The sequence below is a fragment of the Delphinapterus leucas genome, chromosome 15 (genome assembly GCF_059928025.1).
Source record: "Delphinapterus leucas isolate spDelLeu-1000000601 "Yukka" chromosome 15, BTC_Dleu_Yukka2, whole genome shotgun sequence".
NCBI classification, from domain to species: Eukaryota; Metazoa; Chordata; class Mammalia; order Artiodactyla; family Monodontidae; genus Delphinapterus; species Delphinapterus leucas.
In genome coordinates, this window is record NC_143143.1 from 24180546 (window position 1) to 24199220 (window position 18675).

At 50.2% G+C, this 18675-nt stretch overlaps 1 protein-coding gene across 5 annotated transcripts in view; it reads right to left on the reverse strand.

Annotated features, from left to right (window-relative positions):
* Positions 1-18675, reverse strand: part of XYLT1 (xylosyltransferase 1) — a 302171-nt gene that overhangs the window by 122713 nt on the left and 160783 nt on the right. For all 5 annotated transcript variants that reach the window (XM_089896096.1, XM_089896097.1, XM_022552190.3 and 2 more), the window contains one exon: positions 14398-14908. In XM_089896096.1, the coding sequence (XP_089752222.1) occupies positions 14398-14908 (511 nt within the window). The remainder of the gene's footprint in view (positions 1-14397; positions 14909-18675) is intronic.

Here is an 18675-nt window from a genome sequence, read left to right on the forward strand (position 1 = left end):
AAGTTTAAGTACAGTTCGGTAGCGTTAAGTACATTCACACTGTTGTACAACCAGTCTCTAGAACTCTGTTATCTTGCAAAAGGGAAACTCTACCCATTAAACGGCAATTCTCCATTTCTCCTCCCCCAGCCCCTGGCAACCAACCACCGTTCTATTTTCTGTGTCTATGAACTTGACTTCTCTAGAGGCCTCATATAAGTGGAATCACATAGTATTTGTCTTTTTTACATCTGTCGTATTTCACTTAGCATAATGTCTGCCAGGTTGATCCATGTTGCAGCATGTGCTAGAATTTCCTTCTCTTTTAAGACTGAATAATATTCCATTGTATGGATGGACCAACTTTTGTTTATCCATTCATCTGTCGATGGACACTTGGGCTGCTTCCACCTTTTGGCTCTTGTGATTAATGCGTCTATGAACATGGGTGTTTAGATATCTCTCTGAGACCCTGCTTTCAATCCTTTTAGGTATAGACCCAGAAGAGAAGAGCTAACTTTTATCAAGCACTTCCTAGGGCCAGCCTCTGCATGAACACTCCACATAGATCACCTCACTCAGTGCTCAAACAACCCTACAAAGTTAGACTATTATTATCATGAGAGAGACCACAGAACTTTATTGCCCACACTGGGTAACTCTAGAGAGGGAAAGGGGGCACTATTAATAATTGTACTGGGACAACAGGCACAAATCGAGACTGTCTGGGATAAACTGGAATGTCAGTCATCATCCCCATTTTACAGGTGAAAAATGAGAGACAGAGAGGTGAAGTTACTTTTTCAAGGTCACACAGCTGGTGAGTGGCATAGGCAGAATTCAAACCCAGGCCAACTGACTAAAGCTTTCATTGTTAAGCACAATTCCACATACATAGCACGCAGCCTGGCAACAGCTAGTAATCAATACATGGTATCTAATTGTTATTGGCTCTTCAGACTGGGGAGATGAGCCTTCAGGGGGAAAGGAGCCAGCTAAGGGCTCAGAAAGGTGGGGGGGTGAGGTGGAGGTATTCCATGGCCAGGAACCAGGCTGGGGATGCGACACATCCATGCTGAATGTGAGCTAGGCACGTGGAGGAGATGAAGGCCCCCGGAGGGAGGCAGATGGCCCCGTCTCAGACACACCATCCCGGTAGGACCACAGGTGGGTTTCTCAACCGAGGCACTATTGACATTTTGGGACGGAAAAGTATTGTGTGGCTGTTCTGTGTACTGTAGGACATTTGTCGGCATCCCTGGTCTCTACCCACTAGTTGCAAATAGCACCCTGCCCCTCCATCAGGTTGTGACAGCCAAATATATTTCCAGGTGTGGCCCGATGTCCCTTGGGGGGCACAACTGCCCCACTCAGAACCAATGACCTGGAGAACGGGCAGAACTAGAGGGGATGAATCATTCTTCCAGGTCAGTAGTTCTCAAAGTGTGGTTCTGGAGCAGCAACTGCAGCATCTGTTAGAAATGTCATTTCTTGGGTCCCGCGCTAGACCTGGACCAGCATCTCTGGGGGCAGGCCCAGGTGCCCACATATTAAGGAGTTCAATGTTCAAACTACTGTCCTGGGTCATGGAAGAGACTTGCTAGGATCTCAGAAGGTTGGGATGCAGAGCCATTACTAATCTGAAACCTGCCCAGGGCTCCTGGGAAGAAAGCAGATCCCTTTAGGAGGATGAGGATGTTCTGGAAGCTTCCAACATCCTGTGTATGACTAGCACAGGATAGAACAGGCTGCCATAATCGGTACAGCATGTTTGCAGGATAGTTTGATGGTATTTACCGAAATTTAAAACAGACAAGCCTTTGGACCCACCAATTCCATTTCTCAGATGCTCCGAGCAGCCAGTCTCAACTCAGGGTCCCCGAGAGAATTAAGCTCTAATGTCCTGAGGCACCCATCATAAGCAGCAATTAGCTTTTCTCTGATGCACCTAGAATGGTAGAGGTTATGCACCATCTTTGGGAGAGCTGAGAAAAGAGCCACCCAATAGACAAACACCTGGCAGCAACCTAAATGTCCACCAATAGGGGAATGGCTAGTTAAGCTGTAGTGAGGCCATACTCCAGAGTAACAGTCAGCCATGACAAAGAGTTATATAGGCAATAAAAGAGACTGGGTAAATAAACATTATACTGGGAAACAGAAAAAAAGGATTATACAGTTCTCCATCTCCTGACAGGGATACAGGTCTCAGACCTAGATACACGCCCAGATGAAAAAAAGCAAGTTCCAGAACCAGATATCAATTTCACATGATTTTTGAATTTTCCCATGCCCCAAACCAGATTTGATATTTTTGTAAGTTCCAGATTTATACATCAGTTTCTTATTATTTATAAACCCTCTGTTCCAAAACAAACTCTATTTTTGCAAGTGCTGGTTTTAAAGATCTAAACAAAACCAAAAATGTGCTTGCAGTCGTTACCTCTCCGAGGGGACTGGCCAAGTTTTTAAAGATTTTCCAGTTATCTGCTGCGTTTTCCAGTTTTTTGAAATAATGAGAATGCATATGGTCCCACTTGAATAAAGGTATTATAACAAGCATGCTTTCTGTATTATTTGAGCAAGTTTTAAAATTAAAAAAAAAAAAAAATTCTGCTTCCCTTCCCGCTGCCCTGTCTTCTCCCCATCTTTTCACTTTGGCCGCTGGAAACACCACCAGGGCCAGGCTCCTGGCAGCATCCCAGTTACTCAGCCGAGGCTTCTCGCTCAAACGGTGCCACGCTTTGAGGTGAGCTACTAATTTGCCCTTTGTGCCTCATCCTCGATTCTGATTTAGGGCAACATAAACCCCCCTCAAAATTCCGAGGAATAAATTAATTTACTAATTTCGCCATTAAGAGTTTCTCAAAGCGAGCCCTATTTCAACTGTCCTCTAATCAATCACCATTTTCCATGTTTATCTCCTATTCAATTTTTACCACAGGGTTCTCTATACATCAATTTGCCTAATGCTCTTCCTACATATGTTTTAAATTACTTTATCACTGTATAAATTTCACAGCCATTAAAAGGCTCTAGTACCAGAATGGCTGACATGGTGTTAAAAATTGGATTCAATTCCATGGGGTAATAAATTGTGACCTAAATCCAATCTCTCATGGGTGACTGAAGGATACAATGAAAAATGATTGCTTTGTCATTTTTACACTAACACAAATATACCATGGAAACTAGAAACTGGCAGAAAAATGGGAGGCCACTGCCACTGGCTATTTCTCACCCTACGCAGCTTTGCAGGTGAGACCTGAGGTCTTTCACAGGATCAGCCCCCCTCCAGCACCAGGTAGATCACTTGACTGCTTTGTGACAGACGGACAGAGCTTGAGGAGGAAAGCTGCAGCCAAAAGGCAGCCGCTGCTAGAGGGATAGAAGCGCGGTGGTTCAGCATTTCGCCGCTGGCACCAAAGCCTCTGAGCTCAGAGCCTGGCTCTGTCACTGAGCAAATGTGTGATTTTAGGCAAGTGTCCTCCCTCTCTGTGCGTCAGTTTCCTGGAATACAGAGTTGTCAGAAGAATGAATGACCACATATGGCTAAAGCGCTTAAGATAGTCCCTGGCATTTAGCAATCCCTAGGTCAGGGTTAAGCATTATTATCTAAGCACAGGTTCTTGTACGGAGACCTCGGCGCCCTGCTCTTTTTGGTTGCAGGGAAGGAGAGTAATGAACAGCTAGAGATAGGTGTTAACATTGCCTCTGCATTTCCCTTTATCTTTGGAGAAACTGGATTACTCATTCGACACATTCCGATGGCAGGTTTACTAAAGGCTCCACAGAGCAGAGAGGCTGAGATGTGGGTTTTGAAGTCAGGCAGACAGAACTGAGTGTGAAAGGTCTCCCACTTGCAAGTGTGACCCCGGGCAAGCTACTCGATCTCTCCAAGCCTCAGTTTCCCCATCTGTAACATGGGGTTAGCAAACAGACTTTGCTCCAGCAGGGGCTGGAGATATGACCTGGAACACAGATGAGATTGGCCTCGTGGCTAAATGGGGGCTGCAGATGACCCTGGCAACTCCAGGATAATGTGGTGTGTGCTCCACTGGTGAGCGGGTAAGGTGATTTGGGGGTACACAGTCTGAGCACCTCATGGAGATGTAGGGAGAGAGTCCCAGAAGACTTCCAGAAGGAAGTGATGTTGAAAGGAATTCTTAACGCTTAACTGACAAATAATTTGAGAGAGGAAAAAAAGCAAGCTGGTTTTGTTGATCTGTGCAAAAAGGAGGGACTAGCTTGGACTGGCTGTCATCCACCGGCCACCTCAAGGGCCACGCCCGGGCTCTCTTTCCGCACCAGGGCTCTGATTTCCAAGCCCTGGGCGGCTGACACATAAGCAGCTGCACCCAAAGGAAGGAACAGCTCAGAGCACAAGAAACTGTCCTAGTGACTCTACCTAGTCCCAGGGCAGGTTCTGGGCGAGACACTCATGGAAGCTGAGGAAAGCATCCTAGACTGCCCGGCTGCGTAAGCAGGTCCACCGTGCCCACCCTGGAGGCTGGCTTCCGAACCGCAATAATCTAATGCTGATTTGTAACAGGTGCTTGTAAATATTCGCTGACGGAATAGAGGGAAAATTTTAAATATTCTCAAACATGGTATTTCATACAGCAACCCGAGGAGGCAGGAGAGGCATCAAACAACCCATTTTACAGGTAAGAAGTGAGGCTCAGAGAAAACAAGTGCCTTGTCTGAGGGTCTGGCAGCTCACTCAGTGGTAGAGGGGCCGCCAGGCTTTCCTGGGGAGACTGGTTCAGAGCCTTCCCCTAAGCCTGCACTAGCTCAGTGCCAGTGGAACACCCCCGGGCACACTGCCTGCTTGAGTCTGTCTCACCGCTGGAGGCATTGAGGATTCCCCTCTGTGCCCTGGATGTCCTGGAAAACAAAGGTGCCACAGGAGGTAAGGCCCCCAGGAGTTGGCAGCCCGCGTTCAGGCTGGGGTGGAGGTGGGGGTCAGGGCCCAAAGGTGGAAGGAGCACGGTTCTCTGGAGGGGATGTGGGACCCGTCCCCGGTCCCGGACTGCCAGAGCCTTGCCTGTCTTTCGGGCTGGTCTTGCCTTGGCTCTCTGGTGATTTCGGTTTGGTCCCTACAGATGCCTCTGCTCCATTCTTCTCGCTCAAGACAAAGACATAGATCATCTAGACCCAGTGATTTGGGGAATTAAAATCCGGCTGGGAAGACGACAGACCAACCCTCCTGCTCATATTCAGAGTTCCCCAGGTGGTCTTGTTAGTTCTTCAACCTCCTTACGCCTGCTACTGCCTCAGAGCCTTTGCACATGATGGACCCTTGTCCTGGAAGACTCCCCCTCCTGCTCTTTCCCTAGGTAGTTCCTCCCACTCTTCATCTCTCAGTCCCACTAAAATTCAACCACATGTCTCTGCAGAATCGGTGGTGCTGTTGCAATTCTGCACTTATTTTTGTGCTCACTGGATTCATGTGTCTCCCCTCCCACGTTTAACAGGCTGTAAGCTCCATAAGGACAGGGATTCTGTCTGTTTTCCTCCCAAACAGATCCCCCAAACCTAGTGCCCCGCATAGACAGAGGATGCTCGGTGGATAACTGCTGAATGAGTGAATGTTGAAGGGAGTGAGGGACAAACACTTTTAGTCCCCAGCTGGTGGCTGTGCCACTCACAGACTTCTAACTGTTCCATTCCCGTCCCAGTGCATGCGGGCCTCTGCATAGCTCCCGGGACGGGTAGCTTGAGCCACTGAAGCTCAAAACAACTGTGTTATCTTCTTACCCAGGGAGGATAAGATTGAGGCCTATGACATGCCAAGTAGTGCTATTCTCAGATGAGTAAGACAGAGCCCCTTCCATGTGGAGGGTGGGTCTGGGGCAGAGACAGGTAAACAGTAGGGGGCGCTTTCTTCATGCCCCATGTGCAATCTCAGAGCAAATGCTGACCAGCGACCTAAGAGCTCTCCTGGCTTCCGTCCTCACCCCTAGCATCTACTGTCAATACCGCAGCCAGGGGATCCTGTTACACATGTCAGGCCAGCCCCCACCCCCAGCCCTGCTCAAATCCCTTCAGCAGCTCCCCCTGGTCACCCAGGTAAGAACAAAATCCCTACTGGTCTGCAAAGCCCCTGATTAGTCAGGCTCTCTGCAGAGCTGCTCCAAGCAGTGGTCCACAAATGCAGGGTTATCAACATGCTCCCGGTCCCCTAGTCTCTAGATGTCATTGTGAGCACATGAGAAGGAAAAGAAAAAAAATCCATCTAACCATGATCCCCTTGTCTCAAATACACTGCGGAAGCCTTGGGAAATGTCTGCCTGAAGTTTCCGAACCGGTTGCCCGGGTGAGGCCGGAGAGGGCGCTAATCCCGCTCTTTCAGGGCTGGTGTTTTCATCTTCTTTCCGTGCCTAAACCTTTCGGCTCTGCCTTCTAGGCACGGCAGTTAGGGAACAAACACACCCTGATGACAACTTTCAGAGCGAAGGGCAGAGCCTGCAGCTGGCAGGCCATTCCGGGAGGAGGAAGGTGGGAGGGAGGTGAGGAGGGCATTTATGATATTCCCCATAACTGCATATTTCTCTTTCTAAAAAGCCATGTGGGCAACAGCTGGCTTTTTTTACGATTCCAAAATGGGGAGGAGGTCAAATACCACGGTGCTTTAGAAGGAGAAGGCCACGTGGGATTGGCCTGTGGAGACCCACCTTCCGATGGGGGGCCTTGGGGGACTGTTGGCCACACGACCTGGCACACAGCAGAGCTCAATAAATGTTTGCTCAAGGGTCAGGCTTGAGTCGTCTTTGTGCCCCAAAGAAACCCCTCAGCCCATAACACCAACAGCTGGTCACCCCCATCCAGTCCATCGGCCAATCCTAGCAGCTTTTTCCTACTACCCTATCCTCTCACTGGGGCCGCTGCAAGAACCTCTCCACAATTTCCCTGTTTCTACTCCTTCCTTAAAGCTAAATCATGTGAGAAGTAGGAATGGTGGATCGTACGGTAGCTCTGTTTTTCATTTTCTCAGGACCCTCCAAACTCTTCTCCACAGTTCCTGCACCATTTTGCATTCCCACCAACAATGTACAAGGATTCCAATTTCTTTGCATCTGCACCAACACTTGTTGTCTTTTGTGTGAGGTGATATCTCACTGGGTATTTATCGAAAAGAAGTGAAATCAGCATCTCAAAGAGATATTATATTAGCACACCCACATTCACTGCAGCATAGCCAAGAAGTGGAAACAACCTCAAGGTCCACTGAGGAATGAAGGGATTAAAAAATTCGGACTTACAATGCCATATTATTCAGCTTTAAAAAACGAAGGACTCCTGCAATGTGTAACAACATGGATGAGCCTGGAGGACATCATGCTGAGTGAAATAAGCCAGACGCAGAAGGACAAATACTGAACGATTCTACTTATACGAGGAATATAAAACAGTCAAACTCATAGAAGCGAAGAGCAGAATGGTGGTTGCCAGAGGCTGGGGGGACGGGGAGTGGGGTTCGATGGGTATAAGGTTTCAGCTGAGCAAGATGAATAAGTTCTAGCGATCTGCTGTACGACACTGTGCCTGTAAACAGCAATACTCCATTGTGCGCTTGAAAATCTGTTCAGAGAGTGGATCTTATGTTAAGTGTTCTTATCAAAATAAGATAAAAAAATTTTAAAGTAGCATAAAATTTTTTAAAAAAATTCAAAATCAGATAATGTTAAAACTCTTCAGTTCCTCCAATGGCTCCCATCTCTTTGACATCAGTATCCGAACCCCCTGCGGTGGCCTGGCCATTACCTCTGGCCTCTGACCCTTCACCCTTCTGCTCCCCTCACTGCTCCCTCTGCTTCAGCCATACTGACCTCCTGGCTGCCTCTGGAACAAGCCAGGCTGTTTGCTAGGACTGTTTCCTCTTCCCGGTGACACTGCCACCGAGGCTCCTCAGAGGGGCCTTCTGTGGCCACCTACCTAAAACGTCCACCTCCCCTGTCCTGTCGCCTGCTGTGCTTGTCTACGAGCTCTCGTCACACCAGACAGTGGACTGTAGGTCTACTGGGTCACCTGTCCCCTCTGGCCTCTCCCATTAGGGCAGAAGTGCCACCAAGGTGGGGCCTCAGGCTGCACGCCTCCCAGAGTCACCATCCAGCTTGTGGCAACAGACATGGTGCTCAGAGCTGTGTAGGGCAGAGGCCCTGCGGGGACGAGGCATCCTGTGTTTTTGTTCACTGTTACGTCCCCAGATACTAGAATAAGAGCTGGCAAAGGGCAGCTCACCACTGCCTGTTTTGGTATGGCCTGCGAGCTGAGAGCAGTTTTTACATTTTTAAATAACTGAAAAAAAATCAAATGGATGACCTTTCGTGACACATGAACGTTATGTGAAATTCACATTCTGACGACCAGAATAAAGTTTCATTGGAACACAGCCATGCTGGTCGTTTCTTTATGTGTCGCCTGTGGGTGCTTTCATGCAGTTGAGTAGTTGTGACAGAGACCCTGCAGCCTGCAAGGCCTCATACTGTATTTACCATCTGGCCCTTCACACAACACGTTTGGGGAGTGCTGGCCTGGGACGTCGAATGGCACCTAGTGGGTGACCAATGAATGGGGTCTGCTGATTTTTTCTGGACTGACCGTGCTCAGGGTCCTACCCCTCCCTCAGAAGCCCAAGGAGGGCCTTTGGCATGAGTTTACTCCGACCCCAATGAACTGTTACTGGAAACCTCCTTTTCACTGGGGTTTGACGAGAGAAAGACGAGAAAAAGTCCTCTGCAAACCTGGGCTTTGGGCACGTCGGCCCCATCGGCTTGGCTGAGCCGTAGGAAGGTCACCTGGCTTCATCACGGCCACCCCGGTAGCGTGGTGTCTCTGAGTTGTCCACGGCTGTTCCCTCATTGTCTCATCCTGAGCGATACAGCAAAGACCCGGGAGAAAGCAGTGTTCCTGCCCCGACAGATGGGGAATCTGAGGCGACAGTCTCCCCTCAGCCACCTCCATCCGGAAGCCATCTGTCCAGAGTCTTTGGCTTCCTGCAAAGACTGATGGGTAAAGACGGGTTGCTGCGTCCAAGGGCAGTTGCCTTTTCATCAGAAACCTCCTCCGGTCCGTCCTCACTCCTAATACTGGAGCCACCGCCCCTGCCACGTGCACGTGCTTGCAGACCTGCCGCCGGTCAGCTGACTGAAAAGGGAGAGCCCTTGCTCATCACTCACCGGAGGACCACCGGCCCACTCAGCGGCGCGGGCCCGGAGCCCCCGCTGCGGTGGCCCCCAAGCCCCCTCTCAGTGACTGCTTTCCGTGGAACCTCTCCGTTTTCCTCTCTCATTCTTCACCTGGACACCTGGGCTGCAGTCACTCCACTGGCTTTACCTGGCACAGCAAAGAGTGAGGAGGTGTCAGAGGCACCCTGGTAACCGGTGGGGCCTCTCTGGAGATGTTTTTTTTTTTTTCTCTTGAGGCATTTTAACTCAAGATGAAAGGAGGCTGGTGGCCTATGAGGGCCGTTGGAGAGAGCATCTTGACATTTAATTGTTCCCAATATAATGAGGCATTGCCTGCTTAGAATGCCTCTTACAGGTCAAATGGTCTTTATTGGGAAAGCTACCTCTGCCCCTCACCAGGGTTGGTGTGTCCTCTGTGGCCGGGGCTCCCCGCGGAAGGTGTCGTCCAGGAAGGCTTCTCTGAGGAAGAGGCATTTAGGCTGACATCTGGAGAGGGAAGAGGTGGAGTGTGCAGTGGGGGCTGGGGCGAGCAGGAGGGAGTGGCTGAGGCACACGGGGCCTTGTCTGAAGACCAGAGCGAGACATCTAGGGCTGGGCAAGGGGTGGTCACCCTACAGGCGGGCCTTCCACTCTTCTCAACGCCACCACCACTGCCTTGCTACAGCCGAGAGCCAAACACATTCGCTGTACCCTACCCCCCTCTGCACCAGGGGTTTCATATTCATGGTCCCATGTCAGCCAACAACCCTATGAGGATAGGGTACGAGTATCTGTGCCCATTTTACAGATGAGGAAGCTGAGGCACTAGGAAGTCAGGGTCACACCACTAGCAAAGACAGAGCCAGGATTCAAAACCCAGTGTCAGCAGATCTTCCGATGGAAAAGTTTCTTCCAGCCCAGGCCACCCTGGGCCTTCCATCCAACATGGTTTCATTTCCATGAAACTCTGGGAGGTCCGGTTGGAGTGCCTGGAGGCTCTTGGGTGATTCTGGAGCCTAAGGAAGGGACAGGAGGCCTAGGCAACTGTGGGAGGTAAGGGGGGCCACTGGGGGCTGGGCCACCTGCGTGGGGAACGTGGGCGGGGGTGGGGGGTCCGGTGGCTTGGCAGCTGCAGTGAGCACGGGGGCTCTGGGAGGAAAGAGGGGCGCTGCGGGATTAGAAACAACCTGCTCGGAGGCCAGGCTTGGGGGCCGATGGGGTAGAGCACCCCGCCTGACCTCACCGCATCTCACTCCTGGGGGCTGTGAGTGGATGGTCCGCAGATCCGCGTTTTCCTCCTGAAAACATGTCGCCATTCCAGCTGCTTCCTCCCAGAGGCTGGCAGTGAAGCAGATGAGCCACAGGAGCAAGGTATCCGTGCAGAGCACACCAATCCGGGGCTTCTAGACTCTTCCTTTTCCCTGAAGGTGCTGGGCTGCGGGGACTGGAGGCATGCGGATCGGAGGAGGAGCCCTTCACACAAGCCAACATTTCACATCGATCCCCTCGTAACTTTTCAGACTTCAAGCCATGAGGAATTGTGTCCTCAGTGATATTCAACTTCCGGCATCCTGTCAGCTGAAGTCTGGGTGACGCTGAGTTCGGCAAAATGACAAACAGTGCGTACATCTGCGTGCGGACGTGTAAGTGTATGTGTCTGTCTGTTTACACACATACCTACTTCCCCTCCCCTCCCCTCCCCACTTGGCTTCCTCACTGCCCGCAGAGCTGGAGCTCAAATCCCTCCTGAGCGGAGGGAAATCCGGGTGTCATGGTTTCCAGAAAGGGAACGCGATCTCCGTATGGGGTGTAATTACATCTTAGCTTTCTGCAGAAGAATAGTTTACGGTTTAAATGCTATTAATTGTAAGCTGTTTTGTTCCACGGGAAGTTGTTCGTTGATAACTACCCAATTAGGGTTATTTTGCAATTAGTCTATTCACAGAGAATTTATTGCAAAAGGGGAAGGCTGTGGTGCAGTAAATGAAGGCACTGCCCGGGCTGGTGTGCCAAGGCTCAGACGCCCATCTTATTACCCAGCTCCCAGCTCCCTGGAGGGTGTGCCACTTTGGCGGACGCAGCAGAGGCCACAGGGAATCCCCCAGGCTGCACAGCCATGCTGGAGGTGTCTCAGCGGGACCAGGACAGGCCACATCAGCCCGCTTGCTCCCCCATCAACACCCACCCTTCTCCTTGCAACTGTACTGATGGCGGAGAGAGACAGCCTGCGGGCTCAGGACATCCCCGAGCTCGGACCGTTTAGGCTAAAGTGAAACCTTCTGCCTCCTGAAGAGGGAAAGGCTCTCGGGAGGACTCAGGCTCTGTATTCCTGAGATACGATACCAGCCCTGCCATCTACTAGCCGTGCACCTGTGACCAAGGACTAAACCTCGTTGAGCCCCCATTTCATCATCCATTAAACGGGTCGATAAGAGACCGACCTCATAGGGCTGGTGTGAGGATATAGTGGGATGGGAGGCACAGTGCTGGAGGTATTACTACACAGAACTGGTACCTTGCAGGGGTCAGCACACTGTGGCCCATGGGCCACATCCCACCCACAGCCTGTTTTCGTAAATTGAGTTTTATTGGAATAACCAAGTGCATTTGCGTACCTATTGTCCTGCCTGTTTTTGAGATATAATGGCAGAGTTGAGGAGTTGCGACAGAGACTGCACGGCCTACAAAGCCTCAAATATTTACTCTGGCCCTTTACAGAAAAAGTGTGTTGACCCTTGGTACACAGCGAGGACCCACTGTCATTCTCATGGAAAGACATTCAGCTCAGGCCTCTGCCAGGCCATGCACTAGCTAAGAAAAAGATTTTGGAAACATCTCCACTTATTTATTCTGCCACGATCTGCCAAGTCGTGTCAAGAGTATGATGGGGACCCCGGGACTGCTTAGACAAGGTTTAAAATGCAAGAGAGAAGCAAACCTTTTCTTTTTAGACCTTTCTATTGAAAAGAGAGTACAGATACATGTTTCCAACAGAAAACTTAAAAAATACAGATGAACTTGAGTAAAGAGTTGAAGCTGTCCCCACTGCACCCCACCCAGAGGGCCACGTGGACACTTCCAAGCCTCTCTACACACTTACCCACATGGCCATCCCCCACCTGAGCCACACCCTCCGTTCTGTGACCAGCGGTCAACAGAGAAGCATGTGTGAGAGATGAGGAGGCCTGAATTTTAGCCCAAGTTCAGCCTCTAACTGACTGGGTGACCTTGATGATAAGTCTCCTCTCCTCTATGGACCTCGTTTCTTACCTGTCCAGTGGAGAGACGGAATTAGGATTTCTCTAGGGGTGACCTAGTCCCCTTTTCCTTGGGAGCTATTCTTACCATGCACATCCTTCTCTCGAGAGAGATGGGGGATTGAGGAAGCACTAGGCATCTTCCTGCCTGGCTTCCAAATCCTCCAATGTTGGGGGGGACTGAGAGCCCCCTGCCCCCACCCTGCCTCTTGGTCCAGCTCTGTTGTCACCTTTCCTGATGCTCTGACCTTCTGTCTCAACAAAGAGGCGGACCCAGCTGCTGGGAGCATGGACCCATTCCTCTTCCATGCGTGGACCCTGTCCCTGCCCCATGCAGGTCTTTCCACGTGTCCTCCCCCTACCCCTGCCCTCAGGACCTCTGGGTTGTCCCATGGTCGGGGACCTTCTCTCTCCACTTGAGAGTGAACTAAAGCAGTTGGTGGTATCTGAATTTAGAAGCAACAAGGAGGTATTTTGAACGCTTGACCATTTAGTGAGGGATAGAGGGGTACCCCTTGCACTGATTATGGCCAATAAGAATGAGGGGTGACCAAGAGCAAATTGGGAAATGGGCCGCAAGGGAAGACCAAGTGGGAAGACCCTTCGAGTATTTAATGCAGGGCGCTCCCTGGACAGAGAAGGAAGCCGGAACCAGCGAGGGGAAAGGGCTTTTCCTATCAGTTCATGGCTGAACTCAACTAGAACACAATCTCTCCATTTCAAATGCATCCCTCCCTGTCTGTTCCCAATGACACTGGCTCTTTCTTTGTAGAAAGCGTCTTTTGGATGCAGTCCGCCCTCTGCATGGAGAAAACCACTGGACGAACTAATTCACAAACTATTCGGGATGTAACGTCTTCTGCAAGGAAAAATAAAATCTACTGGCTCACAATGAGCTTATGTGGGGATGAGGGTACATGGGTGAAACAGTAGTGACCACCACGAGTTAACTGTAGCCAGATGATGGGAACATGAAGGTTCTCCCTACTCTGAGGTGGGTTTGAAATTTTCTGCCATAACAGATTTCTTTTTTTTAAGAAGGGATCTTGACAAATATGATCTAACCCAGCATGGCAATATCTCTATCTCAGGATGTCTCTACCTGCAGGCTTGTAAGGCCACTTACAAGCCACGTGACCTTAGGGAAGTTGTTTTACGTCTCTCACGTGTAAAAAAGTTATGCTCACGATGACGGTGCTAGCCTCACTGGGCGGTGGATGAGATGAGCTGATTGAATGCAAAGTGCCCGTGCTGTGCCGGGACACAGTGAGCGCTTGGTAATTGTTATTACCCCCCTTTCACACGCACTGGAAAAGGTGAAACCTGCCAGCAAGGAATACGTGTCAGAGGCATGAGGTGAGATGCAGAGATGCACGGTGATGCCTCACCTGTGCAAAACTGTCCCCCCCCAGTTTCTGAGGACCCTCCCCTGTGCTTGTGAACGCCGCTGTTACAGCTCTGACTCGCACTGCATCGCAGCAAGAGGTCTGATTTATCACTGGTCATCAGCACAGAGAATAGGGCCCAGCACAGGGCAGGAGGGAGGGAGGGAGAGAGAGGAAGGGAAGGAGGGAGAAAATAAGGAAGGAAGGAATTTTAGGTGGAGGAAAATGGGAAGGATGTTTTCCAGAGCCTCCAATGTCAATGCAACCAACTAGAAACCTTTCAAATCTTATTCAATTACAGTAACATTGGTGTCAATTTTAATCCCAATATCCTGCTGAGACAGAAAACAAACCATATCAATACCATTGCCTCCTACGACTTCCACATTAGCCCCGACTGCACCGTATTTTATCCTTCGCCACAAAAGCAACAGGTTAAAGCTGTAACAAAAGGTAATTTGATTTTGCGAAACTTTTCTCACACGAGACTTCTGAATTCAGGGAGGCCCAAAACAAAAGATCTCCTGTCTTCATCTGGGGTTTGAAAACTAGGGCGGTTATTCTGAGAAGGTCTGAGAATGTGAGCAGAACGGGGCTGCGACTTACCTTCGAGGGGGCAGAACCGAGTGACCTTCTCGGGCATCAGTAGCCCAAGCTTGTGGCGGCAGTAGGTCTCCCCGATCTCCTGGCGGCAGTGCTTGGACTTGGAGCGGGACAGGGCGGAGATGGCCTCCTTACCCGAGATGTCACACTTGAGGGGCCGGTCAGACTTGATCTCGGGGGAGCTGCCCCCACTCTTCCGGGCGTGGGGCTGTCTGGGGGCATCCTTCCCTCGGCTGCCGTTGACCGGGGCTCTCGCACCAGGAGGCAGCACCTCGTTGGCACCTTTCCCTGGGGACAGGTGCCCCTTCCCCTTCTCCTCCTGCCCCAGCTTCCTCTTCAGAAGCTCCTTGTGTCCTCTCGGGGGCTTCTTCGTCAACTCGGGCTGGTGCTTTTGCTTTTGAGTCCTGGGTGCGAAGTTGCTGTTGTCCACGTTCTCAAAATCCTTGGGTACAGAGTTCTCATTGTTGCTGTCTGTTCGCACTTTCTCTTTTGGCCGGTGAGAGAAGTAGCCATCCTGGAGAAGACAGGAAGGAAACACAGAAGAGAAACTTGACTTTGCCATCAGGCTAAGCAGGCTGGCCCTGGAGGGTGGGGCACGTAGGTTTGGAAGTCTGGGCCCTGGTTCCACGCCCTGCCTTTGCTACGAGCTTAATGTTAGACTTCATGTTAGGTTTTTCTCTTTGAACCTCAGTTTCCCAACCTGGAAATAGAAGATGTTCCAACTAGAAAATAAAGCTTTTGCAAGCTCTAACCTGCTATGACTATGATCCTCAATGCTTGTTATTAACCACACCCCCTTTTCATATAAGTCTCCTTGGTTGTCTCTGCTACTGGAATCTGGACAGTTTGTTCCAAGCTTCCTGTTTAAATTCTAGCAGCAAGCACTGTGATGGTTTATTTAATGGCTAGAAATGCCATAATAAAGCTATAAGGGGAGAAAATATTGGTAGGATAGTATATAATTTACATTGCCTTTAGGACATGCTCGTAGATCTATGCCCGTAAGAGAAATCAGACCGTGCCATAGTGAATTCTGAGTGGGAGACATCACCGGCTGTCTTGAGGGGAATATGCCCTTTATAGGACAATCCTATGCAAGGATCCTACAGTGAGTCCCAGGGGGATGAAAACTTGTGACAGTCTTATGTTTGAGCTTTGACTCTTGATGTCTGTACCTAGAGCAGAACTGATTGAGTCACGGGGTGGGGGGGGGCAGGGTGTCAAGAGAAAGGCCAAGAATCATTCTGGAGAAAATGAGTCTTTCTGGGAAGGTGGGCACCCCAAACTCAGCTTCTCCATGGGTAGGTGGGCCCTGGCCATTTTGACCTCGGATCAAATGCACTGGTCAACTACCATCCTGCATCACTTCCAAAACACATTGCTTCTGCTTAGAGCCCATTATCAAGGCCTTAACCTGAAAGAGAATCCACTGTCCCAAAGCTAGTCAGAGGGGACACAGAGGCCACAGAGAATGCTAATTGACTCCATAAATCTACACCCATTGCTCTAGAAACACACTGGCAATGAGTAGCAACTCTGAGGGCAGACATCCTCGTTCATTTTCCTAAATGTGCCGATTAAAGGTTCTCAAGGAAGAGGATGGTGGAGAGCAGTGGAGGTAGTGCTGGTGCCCAGGATCGGCTGACGTGCAGCTGACACTAAGTGTGGCTCCTCCTTCAGCAGGTCTGCAAACTACTGCCCTCCCCGAACCAAATCCTGCCCGCCATTTGTTTTCGTAAATAAAGTTTTATTGAAACACAGCCACACCTGTTCATTTATGGTCTGTCTATGGCTGCTTTCCTGCTACAACAGCAGAGGTGAGTGGTTGCCATAGAGACTGGTCTGCAAAGCTTAAAATATTTCTAGCTGGCCCTTTAAGAAAAAGTGTGCAGACCTCAGCTCTCCAAGAACTGTGAGTTTAGAAGGTTCCCCCGGGCTTGGTTTGATTGCCCTTGTCTCCAATGTCCCCATTTGGCCCAGCAACGTGTCTGCCCTCTTCCTGCCTTTGTCCCATCTCCCCTAGCATCAAGCACCAATTTCAGGAGGCCGCAAGAATGAAGACTACACTAAGATACCTCGTGGCCATCCTGTAAGTTGGTGTTACTTTTATTCTCATTTTGCAGGTACTGGGCATCAGTGACTTATCCAAGGTAACTCAGCTGGTTGGTGGTGAAGCTGGGATTCAAGCCAGATAGACTGCAGACCCCATGCCCTAGGCTACCAGCTCCACCAGCCACTTCCAGGAAGCTGCAGAGCCCTTCTGATCCCCATCACTCTGTCCCCTTAAGCACTGCAGCCTGGCTCCCTTCCCATCCACTCCCACCCAGCTAAATGGATCTGGGATAGGCATGTCATCTCCAAATAGCCGTGTCAAGGCTGGTCAGTGGCCATTAGGTGGCAGGGAGTCCCAGAGAGGGAGAGGACAGTAAGGAGGGGCCACGAAGCACCAGGAGCTTGAGGTGGCAGGAGCTGAGAGGCAATGGGTAGGAAGAAGGAAACAAGGAGATGTCGAGGGAGAGTGGAGTCTGTGATGGGTCCTGGAGTGGCTACTGGTCATACACAGGAGCTGCTATTACATGCTGGTCTGTGAAGGGGAACTTCTGGTTCTGACACCTGTTTCCAGTCTTTCTTACCTCTCCACGTATCTTGCAAGAAATCCCCCTCAGTGAGGGGCCATTCCTCTGTTCTTATAAACAAACCACACTGATATTCCTCTTTTCCCTTCTTTCTGTCCAGAGGCCCTTGAAGAATCCCAAGCAGCCTCTCAGATGCATTTTCTGAGCGCTCGCTGTCAGCAGGCACCGTATGCAAACGACGCACAGGTATTACTTATTGGATACCAACAGTCGTCCCATAAGGGGTACCCTCCTCACTATTTTACAGAAAGAGGCGTCAAGGCTTGTTGCTTTAACACTCTCAGGCATGGGCACGTATCAAGTGCCAGGCACTGTGCCAAGCCCTTCCATGTTTAACCTTCAGAAGTAACTTTCAAGACAGGTATTACCATTCCCCCATCTTACAAAAGAGGGACAAGGGGAACTTGGGGATGTTCAGTGATCTGCCCGATATCATTTAGGGGAGGCTGTGAACGCGTACCCGTTTAATTCTAAAACTTGCTATAGTTTCGTGCCTCTTCTGTTTGGCTGAGAGGTCAAGGGAGGAGCATTTAGCTCCCCCTTCTCTGTGGGGGAATGGATGGGGTATCTCTCTCTTTGCTCATATTAGCCTAGGTTGGGATGGAGCTGGATGGGGGGATGCTATTCAATAAAGCCCTCGACAAGTATTCCAGTTCTCTTCCTTCTAGGCACATGATACAATTGTACTTCCCATCCCCTGCAAATGAAGCACAGCCAAGCAACCTGCCGTGGCCAAGACCAGTGACTCGGGCCAGGGCACAGTTTGCCATGTCCCTCCTTCCCCCATAGCATCCAGCCACACTCCTGATGGTGAAGGCCCTGCATTCCTGAGTGAGGCCAGGGTGGAGGATAGACTCCACCAACCCTCCATGGACAGAATAAACCTCTGCTGCTTTCTGTCACTGAGGTTTGGGGATCTTTGTTACCACAGCATAGTCTAGCTCATCCTGATTAATACAGGAGCCAACCTGATCTGCTTTCTTCCTCTTAGCTGCCCTCAGATACAGGAGCCAATTTATTATCATTTTTTGCCTCTAACGGTTGGAAAATCAGTTCGATGACTCCTGCTGCCTGAGAACAAGAATTTAAATTCTGTCCCTAAGCCCGTTTTCTAGAAGTTAACAAGAAGGCGGAGAGTTGAGCAGAAAGGCCTCTGCCCTCACAGCCATCTGCATCCTCTCTCATCAAACACATCCTCAGTACTGTTCCTGGGTTGTTCTCTTTCCTCATCATGAACTGATGATCACCAGTTTGTCCCCCAAGCAGAAAACCTCCATAAAACCACTAATTTCAAAAGCTCACGTTCTCTACCACCTTCCGGCAGAAGTTCTCCAAGCAACACCAGTAGCAGGAAGCACTGCAATCAACGAAGCTAATTTGGCCATCAGAGAACGGCTGGCTCCTCTGGTTAATCTGTGATATCAGGACCAGGCGCCACCATCAATTCTAATAGGACTCCTGATTAATAAGTGTCGTCTACTTAGAGACACCCCTGCGATGGGGATGGTGAGCTCACGGTGGCCCCTTGGCCTTCCGCCTGGCCCCAGGTGCTACTCAGCTGCCAATCAAAAGATTCGAGTGTAAGAGAAAAGGGAAATATTTTGTCTTCTGGAATGAAGAGCTCACAGATATTCGACAGCTTCCA